Here is a 22959-nt window from a genome sequence, read left to right on the forward strand (position 1 = left end):
CAAACTGGGAGCTGCCTCCCATTCTACTTATAGAAACTCGAGGAAACACAAGTAATCCACTGTCTTACTTGGCTCTCGGTGAAGGCGGTCGCACTTTTCTCCTCTCCTCCTTCCCCTTATCTTCCCTGCTTAGCCTCTTGTGTCCTGTCTTGTCTCGCGTGCACTACTTTTCCCTTGAACAGTCTCTCACTGTCGTTCTCTAAAACCTAACAGATAGGCCGAAGGACACTGTCTCAGCTAAACTATGGACACGCACACACACACACTTACACTGATAAGCACTCACTCATCCCCCTCCCTTTCCAACGCCTTCGATGCTTGTGCCCTACCGGGGATGATAGCAGTCAACTGGACCAGCGCAGATGCTGCAGGACCGGATGCGCTGTCTACGCCGGCTCTCTCTTACCCTTTACCCGCCCCTGTTGCTTGTCTCGTGTTTCTATGGTGTATTGATAGTCATGTGCTTTTGTGCTGAGGTGTTTTTTCTTTTATCAAACTGTTCTCCCACTAGGAGCTCAGTCTGAGTGGAGTTTTTTTTCTCCTCCTCTTACCTCATGTAGTGTATTTTCGTTGTTTTTTTCCTATCAGCCTACCTTCTGACATGTCTGCCCAATGTGATGTTTGTGTAAAGTTGGTCAGAAGGTTCCTTTGTGAGTGCGCATGCGCCATTAGCGTGCTGCCTGCTGTAACCCCTAATTTCCCTCGGGATGAATAAAGTATTCTGATTCTGATTCTGATTCTGATTATTCTTTTACTGGAATACCAGAGGATGCACCGAGCAACAGGAGCTTCAAGTTCACAGTGTGGTGTAGGATAAGGCTGGGAAACCTGACCTCATTACTCTGGTGCTGTGGGGCCGGTCTAATCAATGGGGGTGATGATTAGCGGTGCAGAGTTTCTACCATCATCATTCAGACCGGGACTGAAGAATGGGTGGAGCTTCTGAGTGAAGGAGCAGCCAGTAAAGGAGTAGATCAGAGCTGCAGTATCCACGTCATAAAAGGAGACCCGACCCTCGTCATAGTCCACAAACACCCCCACCCTCTCAGGACCAGACCGGAGAGAGAGAGCGACATCAGGGTCAGCCTTAGCTTTGTACTCGTATCCGTCTCTCAGCCTCACAGTCCAGAAACCGTCCCCAGGACTCAGTGTGATTTGAGCCTTCCTGTTGCTCGACTCTGTGGCCACTCCCACAGTCCACTCGGTCTTTCCTTTAACCTGAACCTCAAAGTAAAATCTGCCAGAAGAAAAACTCTGCTCTCCTAAAACATTGATGCAGTAAGAAAATCTCTCTGGGTTGTCTGGAAGCTTCTGCCTCACGTCACTATCGTGAACTTGTTTCCCATCGTCAGACAGGACGAGGTAAGGATTTGCTGTGTCTGGATCAAACGTCACGTCCACTGCGTAGCTCTGGACCCGCCTCAGCTCGAACCTGGTGAGCATCTTGGGTACTTTCTCCTTCAACTCCTCAGAGAGTGGCTCCTCCAGCTGAAGCACAGAGAGCAGCTCCACCTCCGTCTTCCTCTTCTTCAGCTCACGGATGTCCTGCTCCATCTTTCTGATGAAGCCTGCAGCCTGCAGCTCTGTTTGTCTCTGCTTCTCTCTGATGGCCTCCGTGAGCTTCTCGACATACTTCTTCAGAGCAGCAAAGACCCGAGCACCATCTGTCATCTCTCTGTCTGCGTCCTCTTTACCGAGCTCCACTGAGCGTTTGAGCTCCTCAATCTTCAGTCGCATCTCCTCGATCGTCTGCTGGATTTCAGCCTCCATCTTCACCAGTTTCTCTCCTTTACTCATTTCCTCCAGAGGATGATTGAATTTCACGCAGTCCCAAAGTAATGAAAGGCAGACCATGCAGACAATCGCCATCAGTTTGAAGCCTTCCCCATGGCGAACCTCCACCCGTCTACCTGGCCGTTGCTCTGAGCGTCTGAAGGCCTCGACCATCTCAGAGATCAGAGTGTTGACCTGCAGCTCGGGCTTTGGGTAGAGCATCTTCATGCAGACGGGACACTGGAACGGGACGTCAGGATCTGCGTATTTACACATGCAGGCTTTGCAGAAGTTGTGTCCACACGGCGTGCTGACCGGATCGGTGAACACATCCAGACAGATGAAGCACAGAAGCTGATCTTCAGTCAGCAGATGGGCGGCAGCAGCCATGTTTGGACACTGAGACGGGAAAGATGTCAGGAATATTAAAAAGTGTCTAAGATGTTTACACAGCTGTTTGCATGTTTGTGTTTATTTGTGACTGCTGGAAACGTCTTCATGGATCTGAGTGAACGACCAGTTTACACCTGTTATCAAACCTGTTGAAGCCGACAGGATGTTTCTGCTTAATTTCCTCTGAATGAAAACATTTAGAATAAACTGATTTAAGACTTACACTAAAAATTATTGCATAAGACTTTTAACAGCTGATTTTTACAAATATTTCTGAAACTTCATCCACACAAAGACTCATATCCAACAACCTTTCCTCGTTCTGTTGTATTGTTACTTCCCTTTAACTTGTGCTAAATGTGTGTGACAGCAGACTGCCACAGTGTTTGTGTATTATTGAGCTCATGAAGCAGTTTCAACAAGTCTTGTGAAAGCTAAGCAAACATGACAGAGTGAGCTCAGGGTGTGTTTGAAAAGAAAAGAGAAAGCGAAGAGCCCAACAGGTGTTTGAACTGAGCGTGTGTCAGAGTAAATGTGCTTCTGGATCACTTCCTGTAACCTGTGGAGCTCCGCTTCCTGCAGTGTCAGCTGAGCAGCTCCTGTGATGTGAAAGTTAGTGTCCTGTCCTCCTCCTGCTGGAGACCTCATATCAGACTGTGTGTTGGTGCCTGGTTATGAGCTGGAAGCTTCAGCCCTCTGAAATTTGTTCCAGCCTCCAGTTTTCTAACAATAAACCACATTACTGCCATCATACATCCAACAAACCAGAGAAACAGTGAAGTAGTTACTACCAGATGAACCTCATTCATCAACTTTAGTATTTTATATCCTCCAGCACCATAGATACACAAATACATGTCATGAGCTTGTTAGCATCAGTAAGAAAGACGAGCCCAAACTCTGACACGGACAACAGCAAACAAACAGCAGCATGAACACATGCTAAAGCTACTTGGACATGGAGTCACTGTATTTCACTGTGGTGGAGAGGCTTGTGTGGCTAATAAGCAACGTTGTGTTTTATTTTGAATCAGAAAAGTGAGAAAAATATTTAATCATGTAATCAATGCAGATGAAGCTAGTTGTTACCATGAAAAGTGTGAGATTTATAAGAAGGGAACAATTTAAGCAGGTTTTGTTGTGGATTTTTTGATGACCTGGAAGCTCCTGACCATGCATGGAGGGTTTCACCCCAAGTCCAGCATCTTGAGGCTGTACGCTAAGTGGAAGGAAGGAGGCCGGGGACTGGTGAGTGTCAGCACCACAGACCAGGATGAGACAACGAACATCCACGAATGCATCAGTAAGATGGCCACGACCGTCCGTGTGCTCAGTGAATACCTCAGGCAGCATAAGTCCAAGAAAGAGGAGGAAGAAGAGGCACCAACATGGCAGGACAGGCCCCTGTGAGGTATTTACCACCAGCAGATAGGAGGAGGAGGTGGCTGATACCCAGAAATCGTGATCGATGTAGCGGTTCTGAATGACAGCAACATCAGAAAGAAGGAACACGAGAAGCTGGAGAAATACCAAGGGCTCAGAGAAGAGCTCGAGAGGATGTGGAGGGTGAAGGTAACGGTGGTCCCCGTGGTAATCAGAGCGCTCGGTGCGGTGACTCCCAAACTAGGCGAGTGGCTCCAGCAGATCCCGGGAACAACATCGGAGATCTCTGTCCAGAAGAGCGCAGTCCTGGGAACAGCAATCAAATGGTTTGTGACATGACCCATAAACTTTGGTCAAGTATTATTCACATGTATATCATAGGTTTATGCCACCTGGTGATGTACACTGTTTGTAGTGAGATTTAATAAGTAGGACCGATGTGTAACTTTAATCGTGTTATGGCCGACTGCGACTAGAGTTGCCAACCGTCCCTTGAAAAACTGAATCGTCCGTATTGAGCTAATAAGGGACGCACTTTGTCCCGTAATACAGTGAGAATCAAAAGTAGTCTATAAATGTTAATGGAATGAATGCTTTGTTTGAAATCATAATTCCCAGCCCCTCTCCTGCTTTGTGACCAATGAGCTGACAGCACACTTATGACGAGTATGACAATTCAGATTACCGCTCATCTCATTGGTCGAGGAAAGGTCGCTTACGGAGAAAATACCGGAAGACAACAGATGACCACAACAAGAAGCATGGCCAACAGGGGAACAAACGCCGACACTGCGGTGCAAGTCTCGGACGACAGTACACCTAAAGCTGGGCAGACACTGTGCGATTTTTTCAGTCACGTTATTCAGCTCCTGCTCAAACTGCACGATTGACTCGCAGGGGTTAGAAGTTGGTAGGTCACGATGCAGGTCTCACACTATACCGCCCGATGCTCTGATGCGACCTGAGTGCTCACACTGTGCCTCCATAAAATGAAGGTTATAACAGAAAATCTGTCGCTCGCTCTCTCTGTCTTTCACTCACACAGACACACCACCACCATCAACTTTGCTAAATTGCTAATGAAAAACATGATCAGCTGTGATTGAGCAGCAGTGTAAATCCAACTATTTTCATGGTTGTTGTGGTCGTGATAATTTTGTGAGGCCACATCGAAAAGGCTCGGATGAGCTTTCCAAAGTTCTACAAGTTGTGCCTCCATCGCTTGTGTCCAGATCACACGCTGCACAGCCGTGCTGCTCCGTCTTTTTCACCGATGTTTACGTGTTTGCGCGTGAGCAGTGTGAGCGGCTGCGGCGACACCCTCACGAGCGACTGATGATCGGGAGCTGCTCGAGGTGTTAATCGCTTCTCGTTACCCCACGTATACTACACGATGCACGATGAAGGCCAAAATCGGGCCGATCACCAAATCGGTCGCACGACTCAAAAATCGGCTCAAAATGGGCCAAAAATCGCACAGTGTAAGCCCAGCGTTAGAGCAGCAATGTTTGTTCGCTCAGAGAAAGGAAAAAAAAGGCTGCAAAAGCACAGGGAGGACTGGGAAAAGGAAAACACCTGGCTGGGAAAATGCATGGTAACACCTATAACGCGCACTGCACTGCACGGCTTTGGAGTTGACGTCACGCCGCAATGCATTGTGGGAGCGCAGCTCCATTTTCGGGGTCTACGAGTCAAAACAAAGACACTGTGTTGGAACAACGACGACAAGAAAGATGCTTAAAAGCAGCTCAAAAGAAAACGGACGGTATAGAGACCGATTGCGTCCAGAGGCGAAGCAGCGGTACTTGGAAAAAATAGAGTGCATCGCAAATCTGGACCCATATGAAATACGGCAGTGGAGTAAAGACCCAGACGACCTCCCGCCACTGTCCTACCCTGATATCTTCACGTATCTTGTTTGTGGAGTAAGCGCTTACACAGCGAACCAGTTTCGTAATTACAAGTCACTGGAGGCGCACATCCAATTTACAAATGGCTGGGTGCAAGATTTGGCTATTTTCAAGCCCCCAAACTCTGAGTACGTGGTCAAAGTAAGTCAGCTGGAGTGCATCGAGTGAAATAGCCATTTTCCACCCCCCACCATAATTAATGTTATACATTTATCATTGAACTGCTAAAATATCGTTATCATATTATATGCCCGTAATTGTAAAGTACATGCAAGTTAACACATTGATAATCGGGTAAATTATTAACGCCAATTTGTGTCCTTCCTGTCTCATTTCATTTATTGTCTTTACATCAACCAATCAAGTCACTCCATTCTATGTTTGATCGCAATTTCTATAACTTCCGAGACCACCAACGATGATATTATTCAGCTATAAAGTGTGATGTGAACATATTTAGAACTTACCGGAATGAAAATGTCTTGAGCACACCAACTGATATCTGGAGACGTAACAGAACTTGATATCAGCTCGTCTCACGGCTGCTATCCAGGCTAGACGCCTTCGTTTGGTAATATCCGATACATGAGCTCCTTCATGTTGCTTCCAGGTTGGGAAAGCATAAAAAGACAATCCAAACTTATTCCCGTGCCGGTCGTAAGATCGAACATTGCAGCCGACAACACAGCAAGTACGAACCATAGCTATGCTTTCGCTCCTTACTTAGACCCCCAAAATGGCGGATGGGGCCAAAATCCTTTCCACGCCCACCCCCGTGACATCACGCTCCAAAGCCCTATAGGCATGCTTCTAATGGTGGGCACATGAAGAACATGAGGGGCGTAACCACTTTCTTGTCCACCAGGCCACAGCAGAAGCAGATGGTATGTAAACACTGGTTTGTTATTTTAAACCCTCTGGTTAAGGTTAATATGGGCATGTGCAGTGAATATCAGCGCTATGTGGCCAGAAGTGTGATAATATAACTTATTTTGTGTAATAAACAACTGCAAGGATAGATGATTACAACAAATAGATGACTAATACACACAAAAAAAGAGCTAGAAAATTCACCACACTGGGAAGGGTGAAGACAACTGGGTCGCCCAGCCCTGGCCACGAGGTGTCCCTTATTTATTTTTCAGGGAATTGGCAACCCTACCTGTGACAAAGCAAAGCTGGCCCACCTGAAGATGGCGCCTGGCCCGACCCCTGACCTGCATGTGTTGTTTTTGTCTGGATGACAAGGAGGGGAAGTTACCCATCAGCTGCAGGAGGTATGGAGGGTCAGAGGTGACATCGGGGCTCTACACCCGGGCTTTGCTCAGCTTGCTTTGCTGTGTGTTGTAATGTTTCAGTGTTCATGTGATTCTGTTTATTCTGTTTCAATAACTCTGCTGTTTCCAGAGGATCCTTTTGAGTGATTTGATTGTAATTGGCTGGATCTCCACACCGCTGGCTGGAGGAGGTTATCATGTTGGCTTTAAAATCTGGGAGCCGACAGTTTGTATGACAGAGTTTCTGTGGAGTGACCCGTGAATAGGAAACCTGCAGCATCTTTACCTCAAACTTCATGTTCAATCATAGAAACAGAAAATACAACATCGAGCTTTAAAAGAAGGACAGACCAGATCCAAGCTGTGACATGTTTTGATGCAGTTTATTAAGCTTTAATCAGAGACAGTATCAGAGGCTATAAATGGATTACACTCGCTCCACACACTGTTTGTGTTTCAGTTCACACAATCAGAGGCGCCGACAGTATCGTGGACCAGAATGACCAGAGTGCACGATGCAGCTGTGATTTCAGGAGCACATGTTAATCTTGCTGTGACGAACACACACATTTAAAAGTTAGACATGGATGCAGGAAAACGATGCAAAGCACGGGTTACATTTTCTGTTTTTCTTTTTCCCTCTCTGGTTAATTCTGATGATTTTCTCTCATCACTCCTCCTCTCTGCATGTTACCCTTCTGCTTCTTCTTCTTCTTGCTCTTATTCTATTTTTTCCCTCTTTCCTGACTTTTCCCAACATCAGATAGTTTGCTGTCAGGTTGCTTACCATCTGAAACACATTGATCTGTAACACCACCATTGTTATTGCAGCTAAAGCACTTCATTTCTTGCTGCCGGTAGCATCGGAATATATGCTGAAGACCAGTTGACCCTGGATCTGCGATTGCATTCCCAAGCCTCTTAAGTGATTCACGCAGGTTATTCTCAGGTATGTTCCCACCATCACGAGGTCTAAATACATCTGAAAACACAACAACATAATTCTTCCACTTCTTTATCTCTTTTATGTTAGTGAGAATATTCAGAGGATTTTGTTGCTTGGTACATCTCTGATCACATGGGGAGGCACGGATGTAGAAAACCATCAGATCATTTTTGGCTTTGACCAAAGTGTTGACATGCTGCAGGGTTCGAAACTCTGCATGATCAGCTCTGCCATCCTGCATGTTAATGTTACCACACAACTTAACATCATTCCATGTCATCTGCTGTTTACCACATTTCTGCAAAACATCGGTCCACTTTACATAAGCATTAGGACACTGCTCGAGAACATTGGGCCATCTCAGCACTGTGGCTGCCACCACTCTGTTACCTATGTATACGTCACAGTTTAGAATGTCCTCCTTCACTTTTTCACCATCATCATCAGTGACTCCATTCATATCAAACGTGTTTGTTTGTTCATTGTACGGGACTCTCACGGCCACACTGAACATGGGAAACTTTCTGTCAAAGCAAACAGAGAATATTCACCTGTAAAACATTTTCTTTATAACGTGAAGACAAAAGTATCCAGAGTGTTAAACCAGCCAAAGTGAGTTTAGTCTCCTTTTGCTCAGGAAATCAGTCTTTTTCCGACTTTTGGAAAATTGATTAAAATCTTTTGGTTGTTTTGAAAGTGTAACAGCAACACATCTTCATGCAGCTCAAGCATCAGGTAAGGAAATCCACAAAAAGTTGATTCTGTTCATCTGGATGTTTATAAGGTTGGAAACCTGCAGTCAGCTGACACTGAAGAAGTCAGCTGGATGATGATGAAACGTTTCTACCAGATGAACAGAATCAACGTTCGGGATAAAGTGTTCTACCACCTGCACCTCACCATTACACACAAACTGCTTTTGGCTGTGTTTGTGTGTTTATGCTCCTGCTTCAATAATCAACACTTGTTTTATTGATCTATAAAGTCTGCATGTTACATTGGCAGGTTGTGGTTAACGACAGTTTCATGTTCGTCTCACCAACACCCAGCGTGTCAGAGCTAAAGAACATAACAGAGACTATTATTGTCAATAACAGTGAGTTTGTAATGATGCATTTGTTCTGTCAGTCTCTGCTTCTACGTGCAGCTCTGATGATCTCAGCTTGCTTCTGTTACTATAAAGCACACTGTAAGTACTGTGCTGCAGATTAAAGTGACCTTTGTTACTGACCTGTTGTTGTTTGCACCTTTGTAGCTAGGTGTGTACCTGCCAAAAGACACAAACACAGTTTTGATGTTGATTTCACTTGGAAAGATTTACATGAAACCACAACAATGTTGGTTTGTTTCACTGAGAGTTTGGACAGAGTTAAACAGAGGCTGATCTGTGTTAGAGTCCAGTGTGTTGAGATATTCGATTTGTGTACTCAGGTTTTGAAACGTGTTGGAGTGCATTATTGTTGTTGTTGTTTAACTGGGACGCAGTATGTTAGTCGTCACCACAAGGGGGCACAGTTCCACTGTGAATGAACGTATGCTGTGACATCACACCACTGATCAAGTAAGCGAGCGGTCACAGGAATGGTAGCCTTGAAAGAAAGGATGTGTTAAGAAGTCCCCCTGCCCGGTCAGGCGTTACCTGCACGGAAGGAGCATGACGGTAGAAACAATCCATCAGCCAATCAGAGTGTGCACCCGTAACCATAGCAGCATTTGAGTGAGCAATTGTGTCCACTAGAGGGTGATGTTGACCCACAAATGAGAGATTTAAGCTAAATTGGCTATAATTCTGTGTTTATGCCATCCTGTAATGTTGTTATGATAATCTTTTCATGGTATCTGTTTCTGCTCATGCTTAATCTTGTATGGTGTTCTCTTTATTATTTAACGTGAGAGATGCTGTAACATCCTATAACAGGATCTCTCTGAAACGTGATTCTGCACTGTTCCCTGGTAATAAGGCCCGGTCAGAGACAAGGAACGATGTCACAGTATTAAAGAACTTTATTTATAACTGGCACACACTGAACACACACTCTAGCTGGTGTGTAGGGATGTGCTTCTGAAATTAGTACAAATAAGAAATAAAATAAACATCTCTTTCACTGATTATGCATCCATAACTTGTCTGCAGCAGCGTTACTCTCCGACTACGCTCTCAACTGATAGTTTCTACCGTCAACTGCTGGGATGATGCTCCTCCCATGCAGGTAACGCATGACCGGACAGGAGGACTTTCTAACAGGATGTATTGTGTATGGATGTGTTTCCAGAGAAGTAAACAATATTTTCCCTTTGAGTTGACACTGCACTGCTCAACACAGTGTGATACAGCTTTTAATAGCATATTAGCCACATGTTACTCTGTATTCATTTTCACACGTTGCTACAGTTTCTTTGTTAAAAACAGCTGCTGTAAACATCATCATCATCATCATGTTCAGTTTTTCTTCTGTATTTCACAGAAAGTTCACTCACCTGTTCAGAATGTCTTGTACAATTGGTGCGAGCTGGTTTTGGTCAATAACAGTCTCACCGTTTCTAACAGTCATCAAAACAAGGACGGCTACAGAAACCCAGTAAGGAGCAGCCATCTGAGTGGGTTTAACAAGGATGGAAAAATTAGATGAGTGAATATATAACAGTGTCCAAATATCTGCAGACTATTCTCCAAAACTCACCATAATTAACCAGATTAACAGCTCCTCTCTTTCAGGAGGTGTTTGTCTAAAAATTCAAGTGTCTGTAACAAAAAACATTTCACAGTCTGCAGGATGTCAGGACTAAATGAGAGTTTTAGGCTCAGTTTCACAGACATGAGTTTGGTCTTAGTCTGAACATTTTTTCAGTGCAGATTTTCACTGAACTTTTATTTTCTCCTGGAATGACACTGAAAAAAAAATCTGTCTGCCTGTTTTCTACTTTATCTGTCTTTAAAGAGAGACAAATTTACTCATCACTTCAACGTAGTGAAAAATATTCTGTGTGGTTTATTCTAAGTTGCAATCAATATTGTGCCAGTTTAAACCTTTGTTACCTGCAGTGGTGGAGAAAGGTCTGAGGGATGCTGGAGGCTCTGTTCAGGACGAGATGCTGCTGCAGTGGATGCAGCTACACGGAGAAGACACCTTTATAGAGGGCAGGCTGATGATGGCCAAACCCTCTGAATGGCTTCATGCCCTTATTTGAACATGTCTTTAAGCCATGGGTGTAAGAGGAGGAAGAGCTGCTTCAATCTATATCAGTAAATATTGACAGAGGTGTTTACCTGGATTTAGCTCTAGTGACAGCGTTTAATCTTCATGAAACCATCCATTGCACCCTCATGCTGTGTGACTGAGGATATTTGTGGGAAGAGAATGTAGCAAGAAAAATTACATTTTATCATTGCCATAGGCCCACTACCATACATTTGAGTAGAGAGTAGTCACTAGTAGCTATTCTTTGCGTCTGTATCTTGCATTTGATATGAAGATTGTCTGCTTATAATATTAAAGTAATAAGTTCATTTAAAATGACAAGTTAACCTAAAATGCAAGTCTTTGGTCTTAGTATTTTCTATAATCTCCTTGAATTAAAGTCTAAATTGAAGTCTACACATCACATCTTTATTGTGTGTGAAAACATGTTGTAAAACTACACCACATAAACTACACAGGTAGTGAGCGCAGTCACAAACAAAACAAGTGAGAGAAGTAAAAAGCTGAGTATAATGTGAGCCGGTGCCTCTATAATTAAGCAAACGGGAACAACTTCTACAAAAGAACAAGTTAAAAAACCCAATGAAAACAGTAAACTAGTTAAAGCCACTGTACAAATCTAAGCAACGGCACGATGGGAAAGCAGCTGTGTTCCTGAGGTCACCAACCGAGGCCTAAAGTCCAGATCAGACGGCATTTTCTGTTTCATGTATGAGGTGGTGTCTTGTCAAATCAGCCCCACTCTGTCCCTGGTTTCCTGTGCAGTCTCTGTTCTACACCATCCAAAGGTGGAAAATGCTAAAAAAAATATATCAGAAAGAGTAATGTGCCCAAAATGGCACTCAGTCCTGCATGGGGGACGTTTTGTGTGTAAACTCAGTTGTTCTAAATCCTCTTTATATTTCCAACAAACTACCAGAATTATGGTATTTGAAGCTGGTTTATTTTGCAGCTGCCACAAAAATTTTAACTCATCATCGTGACTCACATATTGACTATAGATATTTGACCATAAGGCAGAAACAACAGATTTTTTCAGAAGTAGTTTGAAATTGAAGCGTTACTTTTAAAAACTTAAGAACTGCACTAAAGCTATACACTATTACTTAGTAATTGATAATTACATATATTGATTAATATGAGGTAATTAAACATGTTTTTTTTTCCAGGTGTCTTAAAAAGCTCCGACTCAGTTTACATAGTAAAACTGATATATATACACATATAGTTTAGCAAATCTTCCCAGTTTCTCAGCGACTACAGATGAGTAACACTAACGAGTAAGTGTGTAACACTACATGTGTAAACGCAGCTTCTAAATGTTTAGAAAAGCTGTTTATGAGAGATGACATCAGCTGACATTAAAGAGAGACCGACCCGTCTAAAGACTCACTCAGTGATGTCAGAGATAAAGCTGTGCTGAGTTTGCTGCTGTTAGCCTGTTACAGTTTGAATCTGGATGATGAGACTGAGCAAGCTTTGCACATCCAGAATGGAGCAGTCGACACCAGATTTTTGATTTTCCAAAACGTCCCAAAAACGTTCTCTGACAGAGTTTATCATTGAGGGAGACTGTGTTTGAGAATGTCAGGGGAAATGTAAGAACTGTGAGGAGGTGCATCGAGGACACTGCAGCAAACCTGCAACGTTGAAAAACAAAGTGGAAAATCCACAGCCACAGAGAAACACACACCAGGACCAAACCACAGAAACAAAAAGGAAGTTTTCTTTTAACTGTATTTTCTGTTTTACAGCACTTTTACTGGCATATAGATCCCGGGAGCCTGGCACACTCCGCCAAAATAAGTAATGAATAAATCATTAAATGACACTATTAGACATTCAGTTACTGCTGAAAGTAGTTTCACTGACAGTTTAACCTTCGGGATGTATTTTTAATTTCTTCTACCTATTTGGGATTATTTGGAAAACAGTATAAAATGAAAAAACAAAAAGGAATGATGAATAAGTTTAGACTGGTAACGATGTTTGCTGAGACAGAACAGTGTGCAGTTCTTAAAAGAGTCTTTGTGTTTGTTTGCAGCTGGACTTCTGTTGCTGCTGTGCTTCCTGGATCTTCACAGACTTGTTGGTCTTCTTGAGCAGCAGCACTGTCTGTTTGTTGGGCTACACTCCACCCTGAGTGACGGTGACTCCACCCAGCAGCTTGTTGAGCCCCTCGTTGTTGTGCGTATGATCCGTATGATCCTTGCCACGGGCAGCGTTTCTGGCTAGCCCCGGTGGACACGACCCACGCGGAACTGCAGTCGAACGAATCACTTAACAAGTATGTTAAGCAAATAGTGCTGATTTGTTCACTGGACGGGATGGACATGTGTCGATATATGGCACTAGTGACTTGCTATACATGAGCAGTGCACGCTGAGATGGTGGGGTCTCCTCACCAATCAGGAGCCACAGCATCACAGCTGCTCCTGCACACAGTGCATGCACTCTTCTTCCTCCATATTCTCCTATTGACAGCAGACATAAAGAAAGGATGACTGCAAAGCCACTGGAGGCAAAGCACCTCTGAAGCAGCGACCAGAAGCCTCACTGCTACAGGCCCTGGCCCGTGGTTCTCTGAGAGGTCTGCTGTTAGCAGAAATCCTCCAAGCTGCTCATATGCAAACTGCTCCTAATGGGCCTGGTGTAAGAGATTACTCAGGACTTCAAGACCGACCAGCGCTTCCAGTGCTCCACCATCATGGCTCTGCAGGAGGCCAGCAAGACCAGGAGGCCTGGTCAGCCTCTTCGACAACACCAGCCACGCCAAGAGGGTCACCATTAGGGATGGGTATCGAAACCAGGTTCTTGTTGAGAACCGGTTCCCACTGTTTCAGTTCCTTGGGATTGTTTGCCATTTTTGCAAACGATTCCCTTATCGATTCCAGTCGCCCCAAATGACGTCACCACGTTGCGGAGCGTCATTTACCTGGCAGGAAACACGGCGGCTCAAACGCTCAAAAGTTTGGTTATACTTTACGAGAACGGATGACAACAGGGCAACTTGCAATACTGGCAAAGTAGAGATTTCATTTAAGGGAGGAAACACTACGAATATGCAAAAGCATTTGCTCACAAAACACACGATGACCTTAAATGAATGTCGTGTTTTTAATTCCGCTCCGGACTCGTGAATGTCAACCCAGCAGCAGCGGTAACGTTTGCACGTCCTCTCCCGTTAATGCGGCAGGTAAATAATCAACTAACAGTGCATATTATGTTAGCGCGATCTGCCTTATTACAAACCTGCCATTACTGTGCATGTAGGTGACCATGATGAGACAGAGTCTGGCTCAGACGCTGGCAGTTCTCGCTGCAGTCTGCCGGTAGCGTCTCCTTTCAGGCCAGGATAGACGAACGTCACCGAGCAGTGACTCAGTTTGTGGTCAAAGGCTTGCACCCGTTTGCCACAGCAGATGATTTTCAGTAAGTGAATGTGTTTAATTGTAGGCAGGGACATTACTGGATATTCTTGTGTAATTGCTACAGAATAATTTATGTTATACTTTGTTATTGCTACAGAAGAATATTTATTTTATTATTTTACATTTACAATTTTTTTTCCTGGGGACCCTGTGACGCCCCATTGAAGAGCCGTAGGCTGGATCTCTTAAGATCTCACTGTTGGGTTTGTAAGGCCATGTTACTCCTAAATGTCTGTCTTGTTCAAAGAGAAGATATAAAACAAAGTTCTAAGCTAATCGACCTTAGTGTTCTCCTTTTTAAAAAAGAATCGATAAGAGAATCGAATCGTTAAACAGAATCGAAAATGGAATCGGAATCGTGAAAATCTTATCAATACCCATCCCTACACTTCACACACTAATGCTGCCAGCACGAGTCCTCTCTCTACTGTAGCCATTAGCTTAGTGGCTAGCTGACGCTTTTCTGCTAACAAGATGTCCGACTTTCCTGACTTCCGGCTGAGCAGGATGAATTCTGTGCATGCAGATTAAGGTCACATGATCAAGGTCAACAGCAAGTGTCTCTGGAAGTCCACTGCTGATTGGCCAAGTTACATGATAACAGTCTGCCTAAGAAAACACATGATTAAATTATTTACATCACAAAACATCCAAAAATACTTTACCCTGCTTTGTGGGTGGGACTACTTCTTAGCTTTAAACAGCTCCGGCCGAGCGGTTTGTACAAAGAAAAATAAAATCCAGCTGTGAAACAGTTCATCGTCATAATGTTTGTTTATCTGTTGTAGCAGACAAAGATTCAAATACATGATGTTTACTGGATTATCCGCTGAGTTTTTTCCAGGCTGAACTAGAACTTTAGTTTAAGCTTCAACAATGACGCCCTCTAGTGGCACAACTAGGAAATTATAGGTAGTTCAGTTTGACTTCAAATAGTTCTGATAAGTATAATTGTATCCATATACACAAAACTACATGCTTTCAGAGTTAGGATTAATAAATAAATAAATAAATAAAAAGGAAATGATTTCTTTATGATCCAGATGAGTTAAAGATCTCAACTGTACATAACGCCATCCTGTGCAGTTATGCTGCAAGCTTCAAACCCATAAACTGTTAGTTATCTGTTAGCACCAGATTTAACACCAACGGTAACTTTTGGTTACTGCTGGTGTTACCAAAAATCAACCTGTGGTTGTACTCGTATCCATCTCTCAGCCTCACAGTCCAGAAACCGTCCCCAGGACTCAGTGTGATTTGAGCCTTCCTGTTGGTCGACTCCGTGGCCACTCCCACAGTCCACTCGGTCTTTCCTTTAACCTGAACCTCAAAGTAAAATCTGCCTTAAGAGAAACTCTGCTCTCCTAAAACATTGATGCAGTAAGAAAATCTCTCTGGGTTGTCTGGAAGCTTCTGCCTCACGTCACTATCGTGAACTTGTTTCCCATCATCAGACAGGACGAGGTAAGGATTTGCTGTGTCTGGATCAAACGTCACGTCCACTGCGTAGCTGCGTAGCTCTGGACCTGCCTCAGCTCGAACCTGGCGAGCAGAGGTCAGTAATTTGCACCAGAGGTACACTTCAACTGTGAGAGACAGAATGTGAAAAAAAAATCCATGAATCCACATGGTAGGATTTGTAAAGAATTTATCCGTAAATCAGGGTGGAAAATAAGTATTTGGTCACCTCAAACAAGGAAAATCTCTGGCTCTCACAGACCTGTAACGTCTTCTGTAAGAAGCTTTTCTGTCCCCCACTCGTTACCTGTATGAATGGCACCTGTTTGAACTCATCATCTGTATAAAAGACACCTGTCCACAGCCTCAAACAGTCAGACTCCAAACTCCGCCATGGCCAAGACCAAAGAGCTTTCGAAGGACACCAGGAAAAGTATTGTAGACCTGCACCAGACTGGGAAGAGTGAATCTACAATAGGCAAGCAGCTTGGTGTGAAAAAATCAACTGTGGGAGCAATCATCAGAAAATGGAAGACATACAAGACCACTGATAATCTCCCTCGATCTGGGGCTCCACGCAAGATCTCGTCCCGTGGGGTCAAAATGATCATGAGAACGGTGAGCAAAGATCCCAGAACCACACGGGGGGACCTGGTGAATGACCTGCAGAGAGCTGGGACCAAAGTAACAAAGGTCACCATCAGTAACACACTACAACGGCAGGGAATCAAATCCCGCAGTGCCAGACGTGTTCCGCTGCTGAAGCCAGTGCATGTCCAGGCCCGTCTGAAGTTTGCCAGAGAGCACATGGATGATACAGCAGAGGATTGGGAGAATGTCATGTGGTCAGATGAAACCAAAGTAGAACTTTTTGGTATAAACTCAACTCGTCGTGTTTGGAGGAAGACGAATACTGAGTTGCATCCCAAGAACACCATACCTACTGTGAAGCATGGGGGTGGAAACATCATGCTATGGGGCTGTTTTTCTGCCAAGGGGACAGGACGACTGATCCGTGTTAAGGACAGAATGAATGGGGCCATGTATCGTGAGATTTTGAGCCAAAACCTCCTTCCATCAGTGAGAACTTTGAAGATGAAACGAGGCTGGGTCTTCCAACATGACAATGATCCAAAACACACCGCCCGGGCAACAAAGGAGTGGCTCCGTAAGAAGCATTTGAAAGTCCTGGAGTGGCCTAGCCAGTCTCCAGACCTCAACCCCATAGAAAATCTGTGGCGGGAGTTGAAAGTCCGTGTTGCTCGGCGACAGCCCCAAAACATCACTGCTCTCGAGAAGATCTGCATGGAGGAATGGGCCAAAATACCAGCTACTGTGTGTGCAAACCTGGTAAAGACCTATAGTAAACGTTTGACCTCTGTTATTGCCAACAAAGGTTATGTTACAAAGTATTGAGTTGTATTTTTGTTATTGACCAAATACTTATTTTCCACCCTGATTTACCAATAAATTCTTTACAAATCCTACCATGTGGATTCATGGATTTTTCTTTCACATTCTGTCTCTCACAGTTGAAGTGTACCTCTGGTGCAAATTACTGACCTCTGTCATCATTTTAGGTGGGGGAACTTGCACAATCAGTGGCTGACTAAATAGTTTTTTGCCCCACTGTATTATAACTGAAGTAATGTTGTTAAGTCCTTAAAGTCATATTCTTTTATTGTCATGACTGTATTTGAAGCTGTTTTTATTTTTGTATGATACCTGAGTTATATGGAATACGGCTGAAGTAAACTAAAGCCTAAAATTATTTAGTCAGTCATTTGTTTAATAGTAATTTAACATTATATAATTCACATATAAAACTATGAATTGTGATTTTAAATGGTTTAAAAGCATGTAGAATAGCATATGTAGGCAAGTATATTTCTCCTTTTTTTTTTTTTTTATCAAGAAGCAAAGACGAAAAGGGGAAATAAAGAAACGGGGCAGGGTTCAGTGGTTGAATCATCCGTCCCCACCAATGCCAAAACCAAATCTACACCCTTGATTGGAATCACCATGTTAAGTATTATTCACACATATATCATCGGTTTATGCCACCTGTTGGTGTGCACTGCTTGTAGCGAGGTTTAATAATTAGGACCAATGTGTAACTTTAATCATGTTATGGCCGACTGTGACACAGCAAAGCTGGCCCATCTGAAGATGGCGCCTGGCCGGACCCCTGACCTGCACCTGTTGTTTTTAGCTGGATGACAAGGGGAAAGTTACCCATCAGCTGCAGGAGGGGTTATGGAGGGACGGAGGTGACATCATGGCTCTTTTCTCTCTGTGTTTAAGGCTCTACACCCGGGCTTTGCTCAGCTTGCTTTGCTGTGTGTTGTAATGTTTCAGTGTTCATGTGATTCTGTTTATTCTGTTTCAATAACTCTGCTGTTTCCAGAGGATCTTTTTGAGTGATTTGATTGTAATTGGCTGGATCTCCACACCGCTGGCTGGAGAAGGTTACCATGTTGGCTTTCAAATCTGGGAGCCGACAGTTTGTATGACAGAGTTTCTGTGGAGTGACCCGTGAATAGGAAACCTGCAGCATCTTTACACTGAGTCATATGAACAGCAGGAAAAATACATACAGACATTTAGCAAGAGAATTACAAAGCAGACAGCAAGCAAAGCAAAACCCCGGGGTGTACAGCCTTAAGCACAGACAGCAGAGCAACACAGAGATGGACAGAGAGCAACAGCAGAGGGGAAAAAAGAGCTGGGGGTGTCCTCTGGTCCCCTAATATATAAGGACCAGTATCCCCGCCCCCTGCTGCTGGGTAACTTTCCCACCCATCCAAACACAGCTGCAGGGGTCAGGTAGCGGCCAAGGTCTTGGCCAGAGGCCAGTCAGGACTCTGGCTACCCCCTGCTCTGGCTTATCACAAGAGGTCATGACACGGTCAAACATCACACATTAATCCTAATTATTTAATCTTATACAGCAAGTGGCACAATCTTATAACATATAATCTTATAACTACATAGGTTACATGCTTTCTCATATATAAAAACACTTCAGTGTGGTTCAAAGTGTGTGTGTGTGTGTGTGATTATATCGTATGATATTTTATTGTGATGTGTTCAGGATCTCTGTTACAATGTTACTGTTTTGGTTGTGCTGCATGAAAGACGTTGAGTGAGTATTAGGGGAGGTTGGTTACCGGAGCTGGAGAGTGAGTTATTCAGGTGAACTCTCAACAGCATCAACTACCCTGTTACTGTGCCACCCTAATAAACCTCGGTGAAGCAAAATGTCTTGCGCTTAAGACTCTACATGAAAGTTAAAATATATATGTTCAGTTCACATAGATATATAGTGTATATAGTTACATAGTTATACATATCACACAAAAATCCACCACAAAGCTGTGACATGTTTTGATGCAGCTTATTAAGCTTTAATCAGAGACAGTATCAGAGGCTATAAATGGATTACACTCGCTCCACACACTGTTTGTGTTTCAGTTCACACAATCAGAGGCGCCGACAGTATCGTGGACCAGAATGAGCAGAGTGCACGATGCAGCTGTGATTTCAGGAGCACATGTTAATCTTGCTGTGACGAACACACACATTTAAAAGTTAAACACGGATGCAGGAAAACGATGCAAAGCACGGGTTACATTTTCTGTTTTTCTTTTTCCCTCTCTGGTTAATTCTGATGATTTTCTCTCATCACTCCTCCTCTCTGCATGTTACTCTTCCTCTTGGTCTTATTCTCTTTCTCCCCTTTGTTGCCAAGCAGTTTTAATACATTTTTCTGCAACAGCACCATTGGTATTGCAGATAAGACACTTCATGTCATTCATATTTTGCTGCCTGTAGCATCGGAATATATGCTTTAGACCATTTGACTTTTTTTCTTCCTCCTTTGTCCCTTTTTCTGCGATTGCGTACCCAAGCCTCTCAAGTGATCCACGCAGTGCATTCACACGATTATTATTATTATCATCAGGTCTAAATACATCTGAAAACACAACAACATAATTCTTCCAGTTCCTTATCGCTGGTATTTTACTGAGAATATTCCGAGTATTCCCTGGGTCGGTACATGTTTCACCACATGGGGAGTCACGGACGTAGAAAACCATCAGATCATCTTTGGAGTTTTTCCTAATTTTGTCGTTTTCTTTGAAATAGTTCAGGGTTCGGGACTCAGCATGAGCAGCCTGAGGATACAGATTATTTTCAATATATTCTTCATCACAAAATGCTGCAATATCAGCCCATGTCTTTATCTCCTTTCCATTACATTTTTTTGGGACACACCACTGTACAGGAGCATTAGGACACTGATATCGAACATTAGGCCATCTCAGCACTGTGGCTGCCACCACTCTGTTACCTATGTATACGTCACAGTTTAGAATCTTCGTCCTCACAGCTTCACCATCATCATCAGTGACTTTGTTCATATCAAACTTGTCTTTATTGCGTGGGACGCTCACGGCCACACTGAACATGGGGAACTGTCTGTCGAAGTAAACAGAGAATATTCACCTGTAAAACATTTTCTTTATAACGTGCAGATTAAAGTATCCAGAGTGTTAAACCAGACAAAGTGAGTTCAGTCTCATTTTGCTGAGGAAACCAGTCTATTTCTTTTTTTGTTTTTTTTGGATTTTTTTAAGCCCTGAAATTGAGAACAACTTAAACATCCAGTTACAAATAACAGTGAGTATGTAATGCTGCATTTGTTCTTTCAGTCTCTGCTTCTACATGTAGTTCTAAATATCTCTGTTTCTGCCACGTTACTATAAAGCACACTGTAAGTACTGTGTTTCAGATTAAAGTAAACCTTTGTTACTGACCTGTTGTTGTTTGCACCGTAGCTAGGTGTGTACCTGCCAAAAGACACACACACAGGTTCTGATGTTGATTTCACTTGGAAAGATTTACATGAAACCACAACAATGTTGGTTTGTTTCCCTGAGAGTTTGGACAGAGTTAAACAGAGGCTGATCTGTGTTAGAGTCCAGTGTGATACACTTTTAATAGCATATTTGTCACATGTTACTCTGATGCTGTTTGTTTGTTAAAAACAGCTGCTGTAAACATCATCATCATCATCATCATCAGATTTTCTTCTGTATTTCACAGAACGTTCACTCACCTGTTCAGAATGTCATCTACAATTGGTGCGAGCTGGTTTGGGTCAATAACAGTCTCGCCATTTGTAACGGTCATCAAAACAAGGACGGCTACAGAAACCCAGTAAGGACCAGCCATCTGAGTGGGTTTAACAAGGATGGAAAAATTAGATGAGTGAATATATAACAGTGTCCAAATATCTGCAGACTATTCTCCAAAACTCACCATAATTAACCAGATTAACAGCTCTGCTCTTTCAGGAGGTGTTTGTCTAAAAATTCATTTTAAAGTGTCTTTAATAAAAAAAACTAAAAAACTCTCACAGTCTGCAGCATGTCAGACATTATTCTGAATTCTAATCAATATTGTGCCAGTTTAAACCTTTATTACCTGCAGTGGTGGAGAAAGGTCTGAGGGATGCTGGAGGCTCTGTTCAGGACGAGATGCTGCTGCGGTGGATGCAGCTACAAGGAGAAGACACCTTTATAGAGGGCAGGCTGATGATGGCCAAAGTCTCTGAATGGCTTCATGCCCTTATTTGAACATGTCTTTAAGCCATGGGTGTAAGAGGAGGAAGACACACAAACAGAGACTTGTGTTTCAGGATACAGTGGGGCAAAAAAGTATTTAGTCAGCCAGCGATTGTGCAAGTTCCCCCACCTAAAATGATGACAGAGGTCAGTAATTTGCACCAGAGGTACACTTCAACTGTGAGAGACAGAATGTGAAAAAAAATCCATGAATCCACATGGTAGGATTTGTAAAGAATTTATTGGTAAATCAGGGTGGAAAATAAGTATTTGGTCAATAACAAAAATACAACTCAATACTTTGTAACATAACCTTTGTTGGCAATAACAGAGGTCAAACGTTTACTATAGGTCTTTACCAGGTTTGCACACACAGTAGCTGGTATTTTGGCCCATTCCTCCATGCAGATCTTCTCGAGAGCAGTGATGTTTTGGGGCTGTCGCCGAGCAACACGGACTTTCAACTCCCGCCACAGATTTTCTATGGGGTTGAGGTCTGGAGACTGGCTAGGCCACTCCAGGACTTTCAAATGCTTCTTACGGAGCCACTCCTTTGTTGCCCGGGCGGTGTGTTTTGGATCATTGTCATGTTGGAAGACCCAGCCTCGTTTCATCTTCAAAGTTCTCACTGATGGAAGGAGGTTTTGGCTCAAAATCTCACGATACATGGCCCCATTCATTCTGTCCTTAACACGGATCAGTCGTCCTGTCCCCTTGGCAGAAAAACAGCCCCATAGCATGATGTTTCCACCCCCATGCTTCACAGTAGGTATGGTGTTCTTGGGATGCAACTCAGTATTCTTCTTCCTCCAAACACGACGAGTTGAGTTGATACCAAAAAGTTCTACTTTGGTTTCATCTGACCACATGACATTCTCCCAATCCTCTGCTGTATCATCCATGTGCTCTCTGGCAAACTTCAGACGGGCCTGGACATGCACTGGCTTCAGCAGCGGAACACGTCTGGCACTGCGGGATTTGATTCCCTGCCGTTGTAGTGTGTTACTGATGGTGACCTTTGTTACTTTGGTCCCAGCTCTCTGCAGGTCATTCACCAGGTCCCCCCGTGTGGTTCTGGGATCTTTGCTCACCGTTCTCATGATCATTTTGACCCCACGGGATGAGATCTTGCGTGGAGCCCCAGATCGAGGGAGATTATCAGTGGTGTTGTATGTCTTCCATTTTCTGATGATTGCTCCCACAGTTGATTTTTTCACACCAAGCTGCTTGCCTATTGTAGATTCACTCTTCCCAGTCTGGTGCAGGTCTACAATACTTTTCCTGGTGTCCTTCGAAAGCTCTTTGGTCTTGGCCATGGCGGAGTTTGGAGTCTGACTGTTTGAGGCTGTGGACAGGTGTCTTTTATACAGATGATGAGTTCAAACAGGTGCCATTCATACAGGTAACGAGTGGGGGACAGAAAAGCTTCTTACAGAAGACGTTACAGGTCTGTGAGAGCCAGAGATTTTCCATGTTTGAGGTGACCAAATACTTATTTTCCACCCTGATTTACCAATAAATTCTTTACAAATCCTACCATGTGGATTCATGGATTTTT

General features: G+C 43.6%; 3 protein-coding genes across 3 annotated transcripts; all 3 read right to left on the reverse strand.

Annotated features, from left to right (window-relative positions):
• Positions 1-777: 777 nt before the first annotated feature.
• On the reverse strand, positions 778-2163 carry LOC146631289 (E3 ubiquitin-protein ligase TRIM21-like). Its single transcript, XM_085356492.1, has one exon. The coding sequence runs from the start codon at positions 2161-2163 to the stop codon at positions 862-864; it is 1302 nt and encodes a 433-aa protein (XP_085212618.1). The 3' UTR covers positions 778-861.
• Positions 2164-7461: 5298 nt separating this feature from the next.
• On the reverse strand, positions 7462-10276 carry LOC146631290 (uncharacterized). Its single transcript, XM_085356665.1, has 3 exons — positions 10161-10276; positions 8914-8949; positions 7462-8206 (listed from the first exon to the last, which is right to left on the reverse strand). The coding sequence occupies exons 1-3, from the start codon at positions 10274-10276 to the stop codon at positions 7462-7464; spliced, it is 897 nt and encodes a 298-aa protein (XP_085212791.1).
• A 9217-nt stretch (positions 10277-19493) lies between these two features.
• Positions 19494-21009, reverse strand: LOC146631291 (uncharacterized). The gene is made up of 3 exons (XM_085356493.1): positions 20894-21009; positions 20592-20624; positions 19494-20253 (listed from the first exon to the last, which is right to left on the reverse strand). Exons 1-3 carry the CDS (start codon positions 21007-21009, stop codon positions 19494-19496), a joined length of 909 nt encoding a protein of 302 aa, XP_085212619.1.
• Between the last annotated feature and the right edge of the window lie 1950 nt (positions 21010-22959).

Source organism: Diplotaxodon limnothrissa, linkage group LG6 (genome assembly GCF_057381915.1).
Source record: "Diplotaxodon limnothrissa isolate DT_005_m linkage group LG6, D_limnothrissa_male_GT1.1, whole genome shotgun sequence".
In the NCBI taxonomy this organism is placed as follows: domain Eukaryota; kingdom Metazoa; phylum Chordata; class Actinopteri; order Cichliformes; family Cichlidae; genus Diplotaxodon; species Diplotaxodon limnothrissa.